At 28.9% G+C, this 23228-nt stretch overlaps 1 protein-coding gene across 19 annotated transcripts in view; it reads left to right on the top strand.

Moving 5' to 3' along the window:
* Positions 1-23228, top strand: part of LOC119601032 (plasma membrane calcium-transporting ATPase 1) — a 554548-nt gene that overhangs the window by 122472 nt on the left and 408848 nt on the right. For 15 of the 19 annotated variants that reach the window (XR_005231173.1, XR_005231172.1, XR_005231175.1 and 12 more), the window contains exons 6-11: positions 7150-7185; positions 8109-8485; positions 9060-9302; positions 11769-12010; positions 12070-12514; positions 13322-13409. Coding sequence is in view for 14 of the 19 variants with exons in the window: in XM_037951699.1 (XP_037807627.1) it covers positions 7150-7185; positions 8109-8485; positions 9060-9302; positions 11769-12010; positions 12070-12514; positions 13322-13409 (1431 nt within the window). In the remaining 5 variants the exon portion in view is untranslated. The remainder of the gene's footprint in view (positions 1-7149; positions 7186-8108; positions 8486-9059; positions 9303-11768; positions 12011-12069; positions 12515-13321; positions 13410-23228) is intronic. The other 4 variants (XM_037951704.1, XM_037951703.1, XM_037951693.1 and 1 more) reach the window with 2 other exon arrangements.

The following is a 23228-nucleotide window of genomic DNA, read 5'->3' as shown; positions in this document are numbered from 1 at the left end:
AAAATGATCATCAAATAATAAACATGTATTATAGTTAATTATCGAAAGATGAATTTTTCCAAATTTTATATGAACAATGCTTTAAATGCATCGTTTTAAGATCTACCTACATACATATATAAGATTTGCAAAAGTGCTGTCTTTTGGGACACTCTAATGAGTAGTCAAATACATATCTTCATGGTTTTTTAGATTTGAGCTGCATTTAAAAAAAGGCAACTGAATTTATAGGTCTGTTCGCGTACTTTCCAGTAAAAAATATCCAGTAACTTCGTGATAGAGAGTAATTTTTAATTTACTCTCAATCAAAAAAAATCCAAAAAAGTACGCGAACGCAAATTTGTAAAGAAATTGAAAGTTTTTGTTTATAAACAAAGATTAGTAATGCCCTTTTGCGGAAATCTCAATCTCTAACAGAACACACAAAAAAAAAAACAACAATTGAAACTACGATTTTTCTTATAAATAAATGGATATTTAAAGTTAACAAAACATTTTAAAACTTCATGTTACAAATATATTAGTAAAATAAAAATTTACAAAAATCGCTAAGAGAAAGACAAACTAAGTGGTTTTAAAAACGCTAGATTCACAATATGTGTTATGACTTTTCACAATAAACTCTTTTAAAAACTAATTTATGATAAATAAAATTATAATAAATCAAATAATTTTTTAATATTCGTGTGTTATTTATTTAAATATTTCTTTATTTCTTCTTTCAAAAAATTTAAAATTTACTAAATTTTCGTTTTCTTTGGTTTGTTTACGTATTCATATTTCAATCATATGTTGTGAACATATGTTGGATATTTTTACTGGGGAAAATATCCAGTAAAATCAAAAAATTCTCTAGCAACGAACTGTTATTTTTATCGCTCTCTTACTCTCTCGTTGCAACTTTTCCAAAGTACGCGAACGGAATCCAGTAACAATTGTTGCAAATTATCGAGTACGAGAACAGACCTTGTATCAAGATTATTTGTTGCTGGTATATTTAACTGATCACAGATTTTTATTTTATTTCGATTTAACAATAAATTAAAATTTTATATTTTGATATAAAACTCAATTTATATGGAGAATATGAGTGATTACGGATCTTTATTGTTTTCTCGAATTGAGAGTTATTTAAAGTAAATTATATAAATAGAAATTTTAAGGGAAGATATGAATTTTCTAGATAGATTTAAGTGTTATATAGGAAACCACAGTTTTTTATTCTGCATACAAATATGGTATCGTAGACATTTATTCAAGATCTAATATAGATTCTGTTTTTAAATAGTTATTTTCTGAGGTTTGAAATAAGAATAGTTTTCCGGTGGAAAATATAAGTGATGTGAGTATTATATACGGATCCACAACCGATTTTAAGCTTTAGATGAAAATAAATTTTTGATAATAAATTAAATTGATTACAGATTTTTACCCATTCGTAAAGTTAGTAAGGATCAGATCCTGAGGTCAACCCTATCGATATGCCAAATTTCATGTAAATCGACTCAGTAGTTTTCTGTAAGTCTCGAATGAAAATTTTGTATAACGATTATATAGAAAAAGGTGATCATATGTAGAATCGTGACGTTCAATCATGATTTTATATATCCTATTGTTCCACTTTAGAAAAGAACTATTAGTATTCTAAATTTCATGTAAATCGGTTCAGTAGTTTGTCCGTGAAAGCGTAACAAACAGACATTCTCTTTCATATAATTATAGGATAAGATATAGGTAAGGATAGTTTCAAAAAAGTGGGGCAGAAAGGGGCGTTGCATCGGATCAAGATCTTATATATATTGTATAGTTCTTTCCGAGTTATACCTATCGGTATGCAAAATTTCAGGTAAATCGGTTTAGTAGTTTTTGCATATTGTGATTGCAAAATTTTTACAATAATAGTTTTACAAAAAGTGGGCGTGGCATCCTATCAAGATCTAATATAGCCTCTTATTCCTTTTGGGGATAGACCTATTAGCGGTCCAAATTTCATGTTAATCGGTTTCGTATTTTTGGTGTGAAAGCGTAACAAACAAACAACACGTTTTGAAGATGTAATGCATCCACAACATTCATTGTAACAGATTTCATGAAAATTGGATCAGTAGTTTTTCGTATGCCTGAACGTAAATTTGGTATAATAATTGTTTTACAAAAAGTTGGCGTAAAAAGGGGCGAGGCGTCCGATCCATATCTTATATAGTTTATGGTTCCTTCTGAGGTCAGACCTATCGCTATACCAAATTTCATGTAAACCAGTAATTTTCTGTAAGTCTCGAATGAAAAATTTTAAATAAAAAAGGGAGTAGAAGAAGAAACGTGACGTCCAATCATAGTTTAATATAGCCTATTGTTCTACTTTAGAACAGAACTATTAGTGTTCTAAATTTCATGTAAAACGTTTCAATAGTTTGTCGTGAAAACGTAACAAACAGACAGTCTCCTTCATATAATTTTAGGATAAGATATAGGTAAGGATTTTTTTATAAAAAGTGGGCTTAGAAAGGGGCCTTGCATCGGATCAAGATCTTATATATATGCTATAGTTCTTTCCGAGCCTATACCTATCGGTATGCAAAATTTGAGGTAAATCAGTAAAGAAGTTTTTGCATATTCTTATTGCAAAATAATAAATAATGTAATAATAGTTTTACAAAAAGTGAGCGTACTAAGGGGCGTAGTTTATAGTTCCTCCTGAGGTCAGACTTATCTGTATACCAAATGTCATGTAATACCAAATGTCATGTAATAGAAGTCATGTAAGTCTCGAATGAAAATATTGTATAATAATTATATAGAAAAAAGTGAGCATAAGAAGAATCGTGATGTCCAAATATAATATAGCCTATATCTATATATATATATATATATATATATATATATATATATATATATATATATATATAAATATATATATATATATATATATATATATATATATATATATATATATATATATATATATATATATAAATATATATATATATATATATATATATATATATATATATATATATATATATATATATATATAAATTTGACTAATTTCCATAGGTTTTCGACTGCATTTAAGTCAGGGGATTGGGAGGGCCATTCCATAATATCGATTTTGTTATCTCAAAACCACTTTTTCGCAAGACCGAAAAAGTGGGTATTCTTGCTGGAATACCCATTTTAAAGGGCATACTCCATTCTGCATGTGGCTTCATAACATTTTCCAAAATATTTACGTACAGGTGCTTTTCCATATTTTCCTTAATCCAGTAAATTGGACCAAGAGAAGTATCCCAATATCATAATATTTCCACCACCATGTTTGAACGTTTTTGTTGTATACCGAGGATCTAATTCAGCATTTTTTGGACGTCTGACCCATGTTTACCATCGCTACCAATCAAATTAACCTTTGTTTCATCTGTCCACAACACATTTCGCCACTTTTTTATATTTTCCGGGCCACACCAATCCTTATGCTCTTTGGCAAATTTCTTTCTTGCTGCCACGTGCTTTTTAGTGAGCATAGGAACTTGTCTTGAAGTTCTGCCACACAGACCAGCATACATCAATCTTCTTTGAACAGTTCTTGTGGATACTTCACAAACAACCTCCTTCCGGATTGCGTCAGCGGACTTAAATGGATCTCGTTTGGATATTATAACAATTAAATTATCTTCATGCTGAATAGTTTTTCGTGGTTTTCCTATGGAACGTGGCGGCTTGCGGATGGATAACGCATTAAAAACAAATTTCTGGAATCGTCCTACTAATTTAGCAATTTCCCGTTGAGATCAGCCAGAACAACTTAAATTTTTAATAATTTTTCTTTCTTCTTCAGTGCAATGTTTTGCGCGACCCATTTTTTGATAAATATTTTATTACCCATAGCTAATATTTAATAATTACTAGTAAAATATTTTCTCATTAACAAAAAAAAAAAAAAAAAACAAAAAAACCCGAAAAAGTAAAGTCAAAGCCACCTTTTAATTTTATTTTTTAAATGTGATTCTATTTATTGTCGCAATGTATTCAACAAAATTTACGTTTCATATAATTTAATTTGAAGACAGACAAAATTCAAACGCAAGAAAAAAAAATAGGAAAATATATATAAATCATAGTTTTATATGAAATATTGGTAGTGATTCTATTGTAATGTCCGTCACTGTATATATACATATATATATATATATATATATATATATATATATATATATATATATATATATATATATATATATATATATATATATATATATATATATCGGACAAATAAAGTGCAAAAGTGATCACAATTGATAAAAAAAATTCCGATGAAATTGTGATCAAAACGGATTTCTTTTGAAAATTATCATATGGGGAAAGCAAGGGGAAGGGAAGGCGATTGCGGCTAATAATGGAGAACAAAATTACCAAAATGGCTTAAGTAGATATAAATATTAAAATCAGAACCAAAATAGATAACAAATTTTGATATACAAGAAATTTAAATAATGATATATAAAATTTACACTTTATTTTGTCCGACAAAAAAGTTTATTTATTTTAATTTTAGATGTTATACAGAAAAATTTTAAGTTCAATAATTTACTTTTATTGTTATTTTTGTAGCATTGTATATAAACTAAATGATTTTGAAAAAAATTTCCATATTTAATAATCATTTAACCGATTTTTCGCTGAAAGAATATAGCATGAGTACTTTTGCACTTTATTTTGTCCGATAGTGTATATTTATATATAGGATCACACAATTGCATATAAGATACATAAAAGAGAGGTGAAGAGTTAAAGTGAAGATTAATAAAAAATAATACATTTCATAAAAACATTATAAGAATGCCATAACAATCATGATGAAATTTAAATTTAAATTGGGGACATAATAGAAGTAAAACTATTTCAACGCTAACAAATATAAAAAGATAATCAATCAATCCCTATTAGATGTTATCCTACACCGTTGTAAAACTTATATTACAATATTTGTTTTAGATCGTTATACAGAGTGGTGGAAAAAATAATAGAAACGACGTTATTTTGTGGAAAAAAACTTAAATTTCTCAAAAACTACCCGATAGAATTTCATGATTAGTACCTCAAATAAACGATATTTAACACTCGTTTTTTCACCGTTTGATTTACTGTATGGTTCCTGACAGCTGATTCGGGGACCCACATTCAAAATTTCTAATAAAATGTGCAGATGGTGAAAGAAAATTTTTTAAATTTTATACAACATTAGTGTTTGAGAAGATTTCCAGCAGAAAAAGTTTCAGATCCACTTATAGATTTTGGGGCCGAATTTGGATCAATATTTAAATTTTTTGCAATTTAACCCACTCTAGGAGGTTAAAAGTAATTTAAATATCAAAGTAATTTGTCAAACAGGAAAAATTATTTAAAACTAAGTTAGATTTTAACAAAAAGTTCAAACAATTTTAAAAAATTTAAAATTCGTCTTGATTTTTAGGTAGATAAGTGTATAGGAATTAATACTAGTATAGAGATAATACGATCTAACCCAAAAAATATAACAGGAAGTTTTAAAATGAGGAAAAGAAAATATGTTTTTTTATTTTTTGCCTTTTATAAAGTCGTATAAGTTTATTTTGTGAAAAAATAAAAAGAAATATTGTTTTTGGCGTATTAATTTTATAGGGCACATTTTAACTAAACTTTCTTTTAAAAATAAACTACCTTAAAATCAAGATAAATTTAAAAAAATGTAAACATTTTATGTTAAATTTAACTTAATTTAATATTATTTTATCAGTTTGTCAAGATACTTTGATATTTAAGTCATATTTTAACCTCCTGGACCGGGTTGAATTGCACAAAATTTAAATATTGCTCGCAATTTGGCAGAAAAATCAGTGGTTTGCCATTATCTATAAGTGTATCTAAAACTTTTTCTGCTGGAAATCTTAAAAACTAATTTTATATAAAATTTAATAATGAAAAGTAATTTTTTCTACTATCTGCACATTTTATTTAATAAATTTTGAATGTCGGACCCCCGAATCAGCTGTCAAGAGCCATACGGTAAACTAAACGGTGTAAAAACGATCGTTATTATATTCAATTTCAATTTTCAAAATTAAATAAAAAAACGCTTTTTATGATATCATAGCTTATGTCCCTTTGCAATACTATGAATCGTTTCTATTATTTTTTCCAAAGCCAAATTTTTTGAATACCAATAAAATACGATGGAGCAAATAAATCTATAAAATAGATACATCATATAAAGGAAGAGTCAAATACCTTTTATTTAAGATACTAATCGGGTAATTTTTGAGAAAAGTTTGTTTTCGCGGCAAAAAAGACGTATCTATTATTTTTTCCACCACTAATTATGTTATTTGTGTTGAGTTTTATCTCTGTACCGACGTTTAAAATCGTTTTATGCGAGTTAATTTTTAGAGCGAGATTTTGATGGGATTTTTATCGAATTATGGACCGATATTCATGAATTGCATCCTATTAGAAACTGTTTAAAAAATTTATTTAATTTAATTTAATTTTAATTGAATTTAATTTATCTTCAAAATAAACCTAAGTTTAATAGATTTTTAGAAGTGGGAGTATTTAGCTATAACCCGAAAATTTTGTAATACGCTTTTTGTATATATAAAAGTTAATTGTATTGAATAGTAACAGGCATGCCCAACCATAATTTATTTTTATAATTTGATACCCGACTATAATATTTTAATGGTTTAGTTATTAACTTTATATATTTTTTAGTTTGTTCCTAAATTATTTTGAAATGTACGTGGTAGGTCTTCTTTTTACAATTGACACATTTTATGGTTCGAATCTGTATTGTTCTGCTCTGCTCTATACAATTATCTGAAATTTGCGGAACACAGTTTATGTTTACTTGTTTATATTTTTATTTATTAATTTTTGTAATATATTTTACTTTAAATATTATTAAATAATCATCATTCTTTTTTGTTTGCCTTTGAATGCCCCGTTACCAACATCTACATCACCATATGACCACAATCATCACCAACCACCACTACCACAACCACCAACAAAATAACAATACTTCCGATCATAATTCAACATGCTCGATCTACTATCTATATATTTGTTATTCTCTCGTTTTTAATGAACAAATTGGTAATGACGTTTGTGTAGAAGCTAAAAAGGCCAAAAAGAGTAAGAGTTTAACAGGTGATTATGCTAAAATTAATCAATCCTCTATATGTGGGCTCATTTTATATAACGTATCGTTTATTTTCATTTGAAAACGAGTGAAAGTAAAATATATTCATATCTTTTTTTAAATTCTTCATTTTATTTCCTTTATAAACATATGTATATTACTACATTTTCAAAACACTATATCAATTCCACATTTTCAATTTTATGCTTTAGTTTTTTTTGTAATTTTGTTGGCAATTTTTTACCAATTGTAATTCTTTAGTTTTTTTTTAATATAATTCACAGTACGTATTTTAATAATTAAAAAAAATATGTTCATATATATACATAACCTGAATACTCAGATTCTATATACCCAAAATTTGCATTACAAAATATTCTAATCATTATTATTTTTAATTAAAATAAGAAATATATTTAGGGAATACCGAGAATTAATTACATTTTTTGCTTGTACAAATGTGTTACGTTTTGCTAAATGAGCCCATAAATTGCTTGCACTCATTTTATATTTTTAAGTTTCTTAAACAAATATATGTATTTGTGTATATACATAAGTGCAAAATAGAAAGTCATTAATTATTACAATAATATTAAAGGATGCAATATTTTTTTAATATTTATATTTTTAAATTATTTGCGTATATAATGTAATAGGTTACTAAGTGATTATTTGTTAATGTGTAATAACCAAAAATGTAGTAATATTTTTATAATTAGCACATTATTTCAATAATCAGTGAAATCAGTTAACAATAATTAGAGCGCACTGAGTGCAATTTCTACTGTTAACTATGTACATTTTAAAATTTAAAAAGAAAAATCCAGTGCACTCTAATTACTATCCTAGAAGGGTGTTATCAATGAAAAATAAATATTAAATTATTTTGTTTTTAATTTGATATGACATCTTAATAAATTTGATACATTAGGCGACGATGACAGAGCTCCAACTAAAGTTGTTAGTCATAAGGCTGACTCTGACGGCAACCACATACAACAACAGCAGTCTTCCACAGCTGCTGCTCCCGAGTCTGGTCACAAAAAAGAGAAATCTGTTCTACAAGCAAAACTCACAAAGTTGGCCATACAAATTGGTTATGCTGGATCCACGATTGCCGTACTAACTGTCATCTTATTAGTAATACAATTCTGTATTAAAACGTTTGTCATCGAAGAAAAACCTTGGAAAAATACATACGCTAATAATCTGGTCAAGCATTTAATTATTGGTGTTACCGTTTTGGTTGTAGCTGTTCCTGAGGGTCTACCATTAGCCGTTACACTTTCATTAGCTTATTCAGTAAAGGTGAAATAAAACAGAAACTAAATCTCAAAATGCTAGTGCATATACTTGAAGGCTTTAAGGAATGCATTGCAAATGAAGTAGTTTTAAAAATTCCTGAAACAGTCTTAAAAATGTGTTGTGTTGTGTAGGGATGCCTGATAGAGTTTCTCCTAACTAAACGGAAAAACGTTCCTATGTGTTATCTAGCTTATGTAAGGCTATCGGCATTATCTTTTACAATTTGCAATTTAATATGTACATATATCTTTTTTCTACAAAATTCCAAATTTATTTATTTATTGATTTATTTATTTATTTATCTTAAGTTATCTTAAGATAAGAAATTAGGATAACTTATTATTTTCGAAGCAATGGCAACTAAGGCCTTCAGCTAGAAGAAATATATATACAAATAATAAAATTCCAAATATTTTACTTAAAAGGCGAAGAGTTAAAAATGTATATTATTTTTGAAAATACCTAAAATTTTTTAAGACTGTTTTAGAATAATTGAAATCTGCTATATTTGATTTGTACAATAAGCTTTCAAGTGTTTGTATGAATTGTACAATAATGTGTTTTTATACTTATTTAGAAAATGATGAAAGATAACAACTTGGTGCGTCATTTGGATGCTTGCGAGACTATGGGTAATGCCACTGCCATTTGTTCAGATAAGACTGGAACATTAACTACAAATCGCATGACTGTGGTGCAATCGTATATTTGCGAAAAGTTATGCAAAGTTTTACCTACTTTGAACGATATACCACATCATGTAGGCAACTTAATTACCCAAGGCATTTCAGTAAATTCAGCATACACTTCAAACATTTTGGTAAGTTTATAGTTCTAAGTTCATACAGACATAAATGTATGTATGTATATTAGAGTGCAACAAACAACAAAGTTGTGAATTTTGACCGCCCCCCTCTAGAATGGTTCTAAAACTATGTCATACAAAAATTTAGGCTGATAGGATAATGTTAACAGGTGCCGTATCGGCTCTGAAGTTTCCAAGTGCATTTACATTGCTCAGTTTTTGCTCAAATTTTAGCGTTTAATAATAAAATTTGCATTTTATTGTGAAGGAATCGTAATGTACACATAATAAGCATTTCGGAATGATATAAAATATTGGTTGAAAATTTTAAGAGTTATTGCAAATTTCCCAGACCATTAACGTGCCTCACAGCACATGAATTCGAAATGTGACAAAAAAAATTATTTTCTTTTTGGTTATATTGTAAAAAAAGCATTTTGTTACTTAAACGTCTTTAAACGATAACGCAAACTTGTTCTCAGCTATGGTTAAAAAAGTTTGATTGGTTCAACGGCTGTTTCAAATCTCAAATTTCACTTTTTTTGAAACTTTGTTAAACAAACAAACATTTTTAGGAGATTTTATGGGGATTTATATACATAGATATGCGTATAAAGCTGTAAATAAATTAGTTCAATAATTCTTACCGCTTCAATAACTCTTACCGCTTCAATAATTCTTACCGCTTCAATAATTCTTACCGCTGTACCAGCGATATGAACTCGGCGGATTTCGGAAAAATCGCATAAATATTCCAAGTTCAATTCCAATCGGACATTCTTAGCCCATGTGGAGTTTAAAGGTCAAATTTTGCAATATTTGTGAATTCTCAGTATACCATGTCGAAATATTATTTATTTGTCGGCCATATTTAATAAATATGACTGAAATTTTTACATTTGTACATTACGATTCCTTCACAATAAAGTACGAAGTTTATTATTAAACTAGCTATATCCAGTGTGCTTTGCTACCCTAAAAACAGTATAAATAAAAACCGCACTTTACGATTTTTGAAGATTCTAGTTCTATTAGTTTCCCAGTTATACGAATTTTTATTTTAATGCCATAGCTCCTTTTGATAGTCCACAATAGGGGTATGGTACCTCCCATGTTCACATGAATGTGAAAATTCTTCCTGCAAAATTTGAGGATTCTTTTCACTTTTCACTTTTATGTTAATTTTAAGATTCTACCTCTAATAGTTTCTAGATAAACGAATTGTATTTAATTCATATGGGAGGTGCTAGTCCACCAATTTATTACCCAATGTTCAAATGAATGTCAAAGTTCTTCGTGCAAAATTTTAGGATTCTAGGTCTAATAGTTTCCCAAATAAATGATTTTTTGTATATAATTCATATGGGAGATGCCACTCCCCCTATTGCATGTCCGCTAATTTGTTGTCCTAAGTATTCATGTTGATACTAAAGTGGCCCTGGAGAATTAAAGGACTCAAGCTGTTATATTTTCTCAGATATACTAATTTAAGGTTCTCTTTATATGGGAGGGGCCACGCGTACTATAGCTAGTCCATTTTGACCCCATATGTTCATGTGCATGCAAAGTTGTCCATACAAAGTTTAAAAACTCTAGCTGTTACTGTTTCTGAGATATGTTATTTTAAATACTTATTATGTATGTGGGCGTGGCAATTTGCCCCATGAATTTTTAAAATAAAATAGTCTATATTTCCTTCCAGACATACAGGAAGACACTGTGAAAATTACTGGAAAATTGGTCCGGCCGTTTAGCAGTCTATAAAGTCCAAACATACATACGAATTATATATATATATATATATATATATATATATATATATATATATATATATATATATATATATATATATATATATATATAAAGTATTAAAGTATTATTAAAGTAATTTTCTGAAGGGGGCTTATATGGGGGGTAGGGTGATAGTATTGATATTTTAGCGTTATCGGTATTTTAACTTATTTCGGTATTGATTGCGTTATCGGTATTTTGGCTTAGTTCTGTATTGTAGCAGTAACGGTGGTTGTGCAGAAAAGGTATTTTAGCGGTAACGATAGCTTAGCATATTTTCTATGTTATAATATTTTCTATGTTATAAATCAAAAACGTTTTTATTTTTATATGATTTCAGGTATATTTTTTTTACTGTGTAATATTGTTATTTTGGCCATTGTGGCTTATATTACTGAATTATGATAATAAATAAATAAATAATGTAGTATGCCTTTATCTAAACAGTACTCTTAAGAAAGACCTGTTTTCTTGTTGTATATATACATATATATATTTTTTTATTTATTTATTTATTCATGTAATAAATCGTAAGCCAATAAAGGCCAAATTGATTTAAGTATAGTGTAAATTATATATATATATATATATATATATATATATATATATATATATATATATATATATATATATATATATATATTTATGTATATTAAAACAATTAAATTAAAATTTCCTTTTTAATTTAAGCCTGGAGCTGATCCCGGGGACCTGCCCATGCAGGTTGGTAATAAAACAGAGTGTGCTCTATTAGGCTTTGTACAGGGACTGGGTGTAAAATATCAATCTATAAGAGATGAAATTACTGAAGATAAGTTTACACGTGTTTATACATTTAATTCCGTGCGTAAGAGCATGGGAACAGTTATACCTAGATCAAATGGTGGATACCGCTTATATAGCAAGGGTGCTTCGGAAATTATGTTGAAAAAGTATATTTTAAAGTTCAGAAATATTTGATTTCATATTTACATTGATAATTACATTTAAGGTGCGCGTTTATTTATGGTCATGATGGAGTTTTGGAGAAATTTACTCGTGATATGCAGGAACGTTTAATACGCGAAGTTATAGAACCCATGGCTTGCGATGGTTTACGTACCATATGCATTGCATATCGTGATTTTGTGCCTGGCAAGGCCGCGATAAATGAAGTCCATATAGAAAATGAGCCCAATTGGGATGACGAGGATAATATTATGGCAAACTTAACTTGTTTGTGCGTTGTAGGAATTGAAGATCCCGTAAGACCCGAAGTTCCTGACGCTATACGTAAGTGCCAGCGTGCTGGCATTACAGTACGTATGGTTACCGGTGACAATATCAATACAGCTCGTTCTATTGCCGGTAAATGTGGAATTTTAAAACCTGGTGATGATTTCTTAGTCTTAGAAGGCAAAGAATTTAATAGGCTTATACGTGATAGTAATGGAGATGTAAGTATTGAAGAAATTATTCACTCTAAGTTTTTTCCTACAAAATATTTTAAGTAATCAAATTGCTCATTTACTACAAGACTGACGTAATCTAAAGTTCGGTTTTTTTGAACTGATGGCTACAAAATATTCGTCATACTAATATCATACATATAAATTTATCAAATTTTGATTTTTTGTTGTAAACGTAAAAACTAAAATTCATGTTTTCACGAATATTAAATAAATAAAAATTAAATGTCAATTTAGATGAGAAACGTATTAAACTCTACTATATAAATCTGGTTTAATTTTACAAATTTAGAAAATAGTTAAATGTCATTGAACATTCAAAGTCATTTTCTCGAAACGACTATTTTTGGATTATGCCAGTTGTTTCGGTGTCAATCCGTGGTTCAATGCAAATACACAGAAATGAATAAAAAACAATTGATTATTAGTTTAATAAAAAACAGAAGAAGAGTCTTCCTTTATTTGATATTTTACCTTATGATTGAATGCACAACAAGAAGTGCTCTATAGGGCTTCTAAATGACGAGAGACTAATAACTACTTATGTCTAAGTATATGGAAACAAACAAAGTTTAAATAAAATTAGCGGTTTAATCGTTAGTTTTATTTTAGTTTTGCATCAAAGATGTAAACTAATGGTAGTAAATCATTAGGATATACACTTAGAGAAAAATACCGCAAGTAATCGATTTGTACTTAAACACCAGTCTTGTAGTAAATGAGCGATATGATAACAATATTCAACTTAAATCCTTAATACCAACAATGATATATTTCAAATTACCTCTTCAACAGATCCAACAACATTTAATTGATAAAGTTTGGCCAAAATTGCGTGTATTAGCGCGCTCATCTCCTACTGATAAATACAACTTAGTTAAAGGTAATAAAATAATAATTATAACTTTTAAATATAGTCAAAACATATTAAGAATATATATGAACATTTCAATGCTATTCCGCAATATTTTTTCATCGTTAATGTGTTTTTCTTCTTTCATCAAATATCGAGTTTGTTTGGCATCTCTTATATAATATAACCAGAGTTCCAAATATTCCTACATTTATCACTCACGTTCCAAAATGTAATTTTTGTTGTGTTATGTTCTATTCATGTGCGAAGAGACAAAACAGCCTTTGCTTTATTATTTCTTGTATGTATTGTTTTGTCTTTTTATTTTCAAATACGAAATTGAGAAAACTAGAAAGAAATATTTTTGTAAACTTTTCAAATGAATTCAAAAATTAAAAGCTACGATTTTTTTCCTTCAGAATGTACATGAATATTCATTGTTGAATAAACACAAACGTTTTTGCTATTTTTGTGTTTGGTTTTAAAAATTATGTTTGCAATTTCTGAAACAAATGGCAGCATACTTTGTTGAATGCTGTCATGCAACTAAATGGAATATTTTTTTCTCTTGTTGCGTGTTTTGTTAATTGTGAAAAAAAAACTGTTTTTATTTTTTAATTTTCAAACAACCTCTATGTAAGCGAAATTGCAAGTACTTCTCTAACTCCCTATTTGTAAGCGAGCGCGGTAAGTACTTGCCTCAAATGAATGAATGCTGTCAAGCAACTAAATGGAATATTTTTATTTTTTCTCTTGTGTCGTGTTTTGTTAATTGTGAAAAAACTGTTTTATTTTTAAATTTTTAAGCAACTTCTTTGTAAGCGAAATTACAGGTACTTTTTGTAAGTACTTGCTTCCAATGACATCACCGTGTTAAAATAATGAGTTAAAATGCTAATGAAGAAGTAGTAAAAAGAGGTTTTATTAGTTTAATGAGTTATTTTTCAATGTACATATACAGTGTCTCTCATAAGTATTCGAATTTAGGTAAACTATGAAAAGAAACCAAATTGAATAATATATTTTGTGTGAAAAATAAATAAATTAATTTGTTATATTGTCTAGATAGTCCTTAGTTTTGATATCACGCCCCTTAAAACTTGAAAACTTTACATTTACTTAAATTAGTTGTGCTTTTTTTAAAAACGTCCATGAAACTACTTCACAAAAGTATGCGAATTTTTCCTGTATTTCATATTTGATCATATTATACGATACACAAAATCTAGAATCGCATGGTTTTATGCTTAATATTGTTTTAAGGGGTAACTATCAACCGCATGGATATATTTTTGACCCATTTGGTCCACAATTTTGGGGGATTTGTACCCTCTTTTCATGTAATATCATTAAAATGGCAATTTTTATTTATTTTATTTAACAATATTCAATAACCTAGCCTATAGGCCATAAGCGGTTACAAATTTCTACTTCACAATAATTCCTCCAATACAAAATACATAATTATATATAAATAAAATTACACCTAATTTTTTTTAAAAAGATAATATACTATATAAAATAACGATAGGACAATTAAAATGTACCGCATTGATCATAAATAAATTCCTACATAATTTGCAATCAAACAAATGTAATTCAAAGAAGCAAAACAGGTTAAAATAAAGAAAAGTATATGTAGAAATCATAAACAATCCCAAAAATGAACTCACAGAACCAATCAATATGTCATACAGGAACTATATGGCAAATAACACTCCAGACTGTAAAGGACATAGGTAATACAAATCAGACAGAAACATGAAGCTATAAAACACCTATCAGTTGAACCTTCTGTGAAGAAATATAAGTCAATTATAAGAAAGTTTTAAACTACCCCAAAAAATATCAACTCATGTAAAAGAATTTAAATACCAAAATTACCAATCAATTACATAATAAAAATTTCAATACTAACTTTAAAAGAACAAAGTGAAAGACAATTCCTTAGGAGCAAAAATATATAATAGCAGAAAAAATCCTCACAAACACAAAACTCCATGCATACAATAACAGTCGCAAATCATCTTCCACCAAAACAGTCACAAGTAAATTCATCCAAATCAGCAATATTGACTGAGCAATCACAACATCCTTAAACCACACAACATTCCCCCATTTCAAAGCTAACAGAAATTTCCCAAAATTGGCAAACAATCTCAAAAAAAATCATATCACAAATCAGTCAATACTAGATAAAAAACCTATGCATTTTACTTGCAATTAAAATGATATGAACCAACAACAATAATTTGGCAACCAATAATACCAAAGCAACGGTCTAAAATACTTGCATTATAACATACCTTAAAAAGAAACAAGTAACAGTATTTAGTGAGTAATATGAGGGACTAATACAACATAAATCAAAATCTTATCAAAAAAAAGGTCTCACATAAAGAACACAATGAACTACAAGAAAAATACCAATTTAAGAAACCCTGCATGTTAAATAAAATAATCATTTAAAGAAAGTAAAAGAAAATACAAAGTTCCAACTTCTAATAATATAACAATAAGATATTAAAAATAATCTTGAATAATAAAAAAAAAACAATGAAGCAGACAACATCAACAATGTTCGAAGTATTAATCCAAACAACACAAATAATCCTCATCCAAGCAATTACAAGAAAAACACTAATGATACCTCATTTACATATACCCAGCAAATTTTTATCAGTCAACAGATATTCAATGATGCACCCACATATGAAATTACAAGTAATTGACAATTGAAAATAATGTATTCAGCAAAATCTTTTAAAATTTCAATACAAATATCAATAACTACATAAAACAAACCATAAACACAATTATGACAATATCAGTAATTCATCATATTGGATAATCACAAAGACAGTTACTCTAGAATAGCAATAACAATATGAATGACAACACAATTCCAAAACCAATCTAAACATTCCAACCTACCAAAAACAGTATTATTTCATCAACAAATTTCCAACTGCAAAAGCAAATCAACATAGTTAATTCCTCAACATTACCAAAGTACCATCAAATGCAATAATAACACCACAACTCAGTCAAGTGATACTAATATCAAAAAGGTAATAACCAACAAAGGGAATATGCATGTTAATATGAATAAAACTTACAATATTTCAATAATGATAAACCATTCACATAATAGAAAATATACAACAGAATACAATCTCTAATTTCAATTATAAACAAACTCCAGCTCATTTATCAGAAGAAAGCAAAATGCATATAAAGTTATAGTATTACAAGACTACTACCCACTCAGTAAACAATTCTCAAAAAATCCAGTCAAAAGACATCAACTTTACAATATGTTAAAAAATATACCTATTATACAGAATAAATATATAATACAGCAACCCTCCACTTAAAAAATGATTATCAACCATTATTTAACAGTAACAAAAAGTCTCCTAAAAATTACAAATTAATGATACTGCCAGATCATTATCAGTTAATTCATTACAAAAACCAGCATGTAAATATAAAAACAAATCCAAAAAAAGTTAATAGAATCTCAGTTACCTGAATAAAACAAAATTAAGCAAAGAAAAACTTAAATGCCCTAGTAAAATCCTACACAAGAAACCAGGCTTCCAAAATCATAGAAATAACAAAAAAACATAAAAAATTAACTACAGCTTAAAAAAACAGCACAAACAAGAATGAAATGTTTCCCCAACACAAAGACAAGAATATCCAAAACTTTACAACCACACCTCCACATTATCCAAGAATACGTTATAAAGAAGCAAAAATAAAACAATACAATGGAGTTACAGGAAACTTAATTACACATAGAATTAAAGCACATATCCCAATATATGCCATAAAATCCCAAAAAAATTTTATTTACAGAATTACATAAATACAGAAATTAATACAATTAAACAAGTCAATATAAATGACAAATTCCACAATATACAGTCAGCAAATCTCCCAAATCCAATATAAAAAACAGCTAACTACACCATATTGACACAATAAAGAATAAATTACCTTGTGTAGAAAACATATATGTATATACCCAAAATCATCGATTCTATAAGAACATTCCACAGTTCTACTCAAACCTACAAGGATAAATTGTTTTCAGAAATTTCACGAAAAAGCTTTTTCTTATAAGTTTCAACAGAAACATCAAAGTTTCTCAAAGTTTTCGATAATTTATTGTATACACGTGCCACTCTAACACAAAATGATCGCTCTAATATTGAAGTCAACTTTGGTATTTTCAACTGTCTATTTCTGTTAGATTTGCAAAACTCAAACAAACTAACCAAATATTCCGGAGCACGCAGTTTACATAACTTGTAAAAGTGCAATAAATTTCTATACTTAATATAATCCATAAAAGATAATCCAAGAAATTTTATAACATAAACTGACACATGCTGCCTCATTCCAATAGAATATAGGTATCTCACAACTCTATTAAATGTCAATCCTAACCTCTTTATCACATAACCAAAGGTACCTGAATATACCTCCAAGGCATATAGAAATATTGGCATTATAAGTCCATGAACTACTCTTTTCTTAATGTGAAAAGGCAACATCAAATCCAGACTGTACAATTTTCGTAAGGTAAAATTAACCCTTGATACCACTGAATTAACATGACCTTCAAAGTTCAGTTCCCTGTCAAGAATTACCCCAAGACACTTAAGTTTGCCAACAAACTCAATCATATTATTACCCAAAGTAACAGAGAAATTATTATTATTACCACAGATACCAAATAACATTGCCTTGGTCTTACTTACATTCACAGAAAGATCATTATCCTGAACCCAACTAAATAATAAATCGGCAGTATGATCAATAACACTTTGTAAGACATCAGGAAATTCTACATCACCTCTAAACAAAAGCTGAACATCATCAGCAAATGAAAATGGAAGACATATATTACTAGAAATTCTACTGAATAGATCATTCATAAACATTATGAAAAGCAAAGGTCCCAGTACTGATCCCTGAGGAACTCCACTGTAAACAGGAAGCAGTCCAGAAACACGACCACCACTACATACATATTGTCGCCTATCTGATAAATAAGATGAAATCAGTCTACATGCTGAGCCAGAGAAACCGTAATACCTATGCAATTTTTCTACTAAAATTGAATGATTGACCCTATCAAATGCCTTGGCTAAGTCTAATGATAATAAGACACAATTACCCCTATTAGATACACATCTTTTAATATTATCAGTAAGACCTAGAAGCAAAGAAGTGGTGTTCCTATTACATCTGAAGCCATTCTGACAATCATGAAGCAACCGACCATCATCAATATGTTTTACCAGTTGAATCTTAATCAGATGCTCAACCATCTTTGATAAAATGGGCAATATAGATATAGGCCTAAAATCATTACCATCATTAATACCACTATTCTTATTCAAGGGAACAATCCTAGCAACTTTCCATAATAAAGGAAAACTAGAAGTTGTCATTATTGTGTTAACCAAATGTAAGACATAATTACCAATAAATGACATCAAAATTCTTAAAAATTTAAGTCCAAATCCATCATAACCAACCGCCCTAGACTTAATAAGTTCAAATGCCGTAAACATCTCAAACAAATCTACTGACCGAAAAGAAAACCCACCATAAGAATATACAGAAGTATCAATAATGTCATTACCAGTAGATTGATTAGATGAGAAAACATTATACAAATAATCCGGATCAATACTATCATAGTTGTTAACATTATCAACCACACCATTTCCCTTCAGGATAGACCAAATCTGCTTACTGTCTTTATTATCAAAAATCAAACTATGTGCATTTCTCTTAAATCTTCTTATAATCATTTTAGCTTTATTCCTACATCTACAAAATTTCCTCCAATTGGCATCAGTTCTATTATCCAAATATGCCCCATATGCAAGATCTCTTAGCGACAATTGATAACGAATTTCAGGTGCATTAATCCAGCCATTCCCACATCCACGTATCATTCGTCTCTTCAAAGGTACTGCAGAATGTAATAACCGCAAACCATTATTTAATAACATCAGCTGCTCATCCACACTGCCAGTTAAGTACATACCATCGAAACCACACTCAGAAAGCATAGCTTCAATGGACTCAATATTAACTGAATCATAATCGTAAAATTCAAAAAACTGTCTACCAATAAATCGAGGAACCTCAATCGACAAAAAGATGAAAGAATGACGAGTTATACCAGGACACTGAAATTGATCAGCCAATCCAACCAATTCAGGAGAAGATACCAAAAAACAGTCCAGCAAGGAAGTAGAATTGTGACAAACATCAAAATGTGTAGGCATAGAGTTATGAATCAGAGAAAGATTCATCCTTCTACAAATATTTCGAACCCTCAAGGACTTGACATTATCAAATAAGTTATTATTAAAGTCACCCATAATAACAATATTATTGTAACGAACAAGCAAATCTGATATTTCATCTTCAAACAAATAGAAATTCCCATGAGGAAGGTAAACAACTCCTACCAAAAGCTTTATATTTCCAAGATAAAGTTCAACAAACAAGCATTCTACAACTCCAAAATTAACGCCAACATGTACTACTTTGTGTTCAATAGTACTGCAGATATAAAGTGCCACACCACCACCTCTACCACATGGTCGATCGCTTCTGTGACACACATAACCAGGAATGTCAATAACTGCCGTAGACACTATTCCTTTCAACCAAGTTTCACTTACTCCAAAAACATTAAGATGATTACCCTCCAACAAACATTTAATTTCACTAAATTTGGATGAATTTGGATTTAAATTAAAACTAGTGCAATTTAAATGTCCTATGTTAATATTTTGATTTAAATTATATAACCTAGACCTAATAAAACTACTGTCACTAAAAATTGGACCAAGATTTTGTCTAGCTGTCATATATAAAAATAACAAGTGAGAAATTATAGTCGGGCGAGGCCGACCATATAATACCCTACACCTTTGACAAAAATATAATGTGATTTAGTTGCCATAATAAAGCATTTAAGTTGAATTGTACCTTGCCTTAGATATACATACTTAAGCCGTTTATTGTTGAATAAAATTGTGGACATTTAAGTGAAATTTTGATGGGGGCTTTTCATAGGGGCTAGGGTCATATGAGAACCTATTATTATGGAATTCGTGGGGGTCATCAAGTCTTGTATACAACTTGGTTATTGCAGCTTTTTGTCGAGATATGAGTATATTAAACATAATTATGAACTTAAAAGCCCTATTCGGCGGGTTCAGTTGTAAGGGGGCTAGGTGAAATAATGGACCGATGTAAACCATTTTCAACAGGCTTCATCTACGGTACCATAAGAGATCATGTGCCAAATTTCATTGAATTATCTCCGAAATTGCGACCTGTAGTTTGATTACAAGTTTTAAAAGCCCTATTCGAGGGGTTCAGTTGTATGGGGGTTAGGTGAAATAATGGATCGATGTAAACCATTTTCAATAGGCTTGGTCTACGGTACCATAAAAGATCATATGCCAAATTTCATTGAATTATCTCTAAAATTACGACCTGTAGTTTGATTACAAGTTTTAAAAGCCCTATTCGGGGGTTCAGATGTATGGGGGCTAGGTGAAATAATGGACCGATGTAAACCATTTTCAACAGGCTTCATCTACGGTACCATAAAAGATCATGTGCCAATTTTCATTGAATTATCTTCAAAATTGCGACCTGTAGTTTGATTACAAGTTTTAAAAGCCCTATTCGGGGGTTCAGTTGTATGGGGGCTAGGTGAAATAATGGACCGATGTTAACCATTTTCAATAGGCTTCGTCTACGGTACCATAAAAGATCATGTGCTAAATTTCATTGAATTATCTCCGAAATTGCGACCTGTAGTTTGATTACAAGTTTTAAAAGCCCTATTCGAGGGGTTCAGTTGTATGGGGGCTAGGTGAAATAATAGACCGATCTTAACCATTTTCAATAGGCTTCGTCCCTGGGACAATAGAAGATCACGTACCAAATTTCATTGAATTATCTTCAAAATTGCGACCTGTAGTTTGATTACAAGGTTTACATGGACGGACGGACGGACGGACAGACGGACGGACAGACGGACGGACAGACGGACGGACATAGCTAAATCGACTCAGAAAATGATTCTGAGCCGATTGGTATACTTTAAGGTGGGTGTAGGACCAATATTATTGTGCGTTACAAACATCAGCACAAACCCAATATACCCTCCCCACTAAAGTGGTGTAGGGTATAAAAAGTATGCCGAAAATAATATAAATTAAAAAACTATAAATTAAAAATAAATTTGAAATACAACAATTTAAAAATAACTAAAATTAATAAAATAAATAAAATAATAAACAACAATGGGAAAACAATGCTCAACCACCAACTTTAAAATGTGTATTTATCACAATATTCTACAAAATTATAACTTCGACCTGTACCTTATCCCATGTCTACATTAGACAATTATTTATCACAGCACTTGACAAAACGTCAGCAGGAGCATTGTCAGTTACTTGCTTATATTAATGCATAATGTAAACAAAATGCCGATTTTATCACGACATCTTACAGATAACACATTTGAATCAATGCTATATTCCACAAAACAATCAAAATCAAATGCAAATTTAGCAATGAACACTAATTGCACTTAAACTTATTTTGAAAGAAAAAAAATAAAAAATTTTATTGTACAAAAACAAAATTCTAAACAAATTACGAATAAAATAACGATGTAATCAAGACAACATTGTATAAACAATTGTTAAAACAACATTGTCATAATGATACTATAACGTTAATATATGCCGTCTGTACCTTCTAATTTTTATCATGATAAAAAATTTATCAAATCTAGACACAGGGTTATACAATTTTCAGACTATAATCAATTCACAAAATTCATATCAAATCACAACTCATTTATGTTACATCAATAGTTAATTATGATTGAAATGAATAAACATCTGGCAACACTCAATTTTCATTTAACGTTAAAAAAAAAAAAAACAAATAAAAAACAACATTAACATTTGTGAATTGTTTGAATAAAAACTTATAAAATAGTATTAAGAGAAAGCATTTTATTAAATGTTCATAATAGTTTATATGTAAGAAAATAAATATGCTTTATCATAAAACCACTTTTTAACACATATAGAATAATTATCAACCAAAAAATCAGATTTTTAAACAAAAAAATCTGTATTTGTAATTAGTTCTAAAAATGTGTTACAAAACAACAAATATTCAGAAATTATTAAAAAAATATAAGAAGCAAATCAAAGAAAGAAATAAATAATATTTAAAATGAAATACAACTGTGACAAAAATAAATAACCATTAAAACATATATAAAGTTGGTGATTAGCACATATCCAAAATTCGAAAACAATATAAAGATATACTCCCTTATTCATAAACAATATCTCATCCCATAAAAGGTTTATAAAACAATATTTCCATACAGAATTTTATTTATAAATCGTTTATAAGAAAAAAATTCCGTTTATGAATAAGGCCTTTAAACTATTAATAATTAAAATAAATTTTAATAAAAACTTAAATAATTACATCTACATTATTAAAATTACTATCCGTTGAAATTGAATAATCATTTAAATGTCCCAATAAATCAACACACTGATCATGGGAAAGAAGATCCACACTGCCATCCAAAAATATAACTTTCGCTTTTGGTACATCATAATTTAGCGTAGCTTCCGACAAACAGAAATTAATTTTCTAGCTGCATCCGTTAGGTGATCATTTAATATAATATCAGACTGAACTCCATTCGATAAGCTTTGTTCTACAACGTCACTTAGTTTTATTGCTCGATTTTTA

The sequence above is a fragment of the Lucilia sericata genome, unplaced genomic scaffold, assembly GCF_015586225.1.
Source record: "Lucilia sericata isolate MDLA Ls3-8-SP2 unplaced genomic scaffold, ASM1558622v1 Contig000137F_arrow, whole genome shotgun sequence".
NCBI classification, from domain to species: domain Eukaryota; kingdom Metazoa; phylum Arthropoda; class Insecta; order Diptera; family Calliphoridae; genus Lucilia; species Lucilia sericata.
This window is presented reverse-complemented; position numbering and strand designations above follow the sequence as displayed.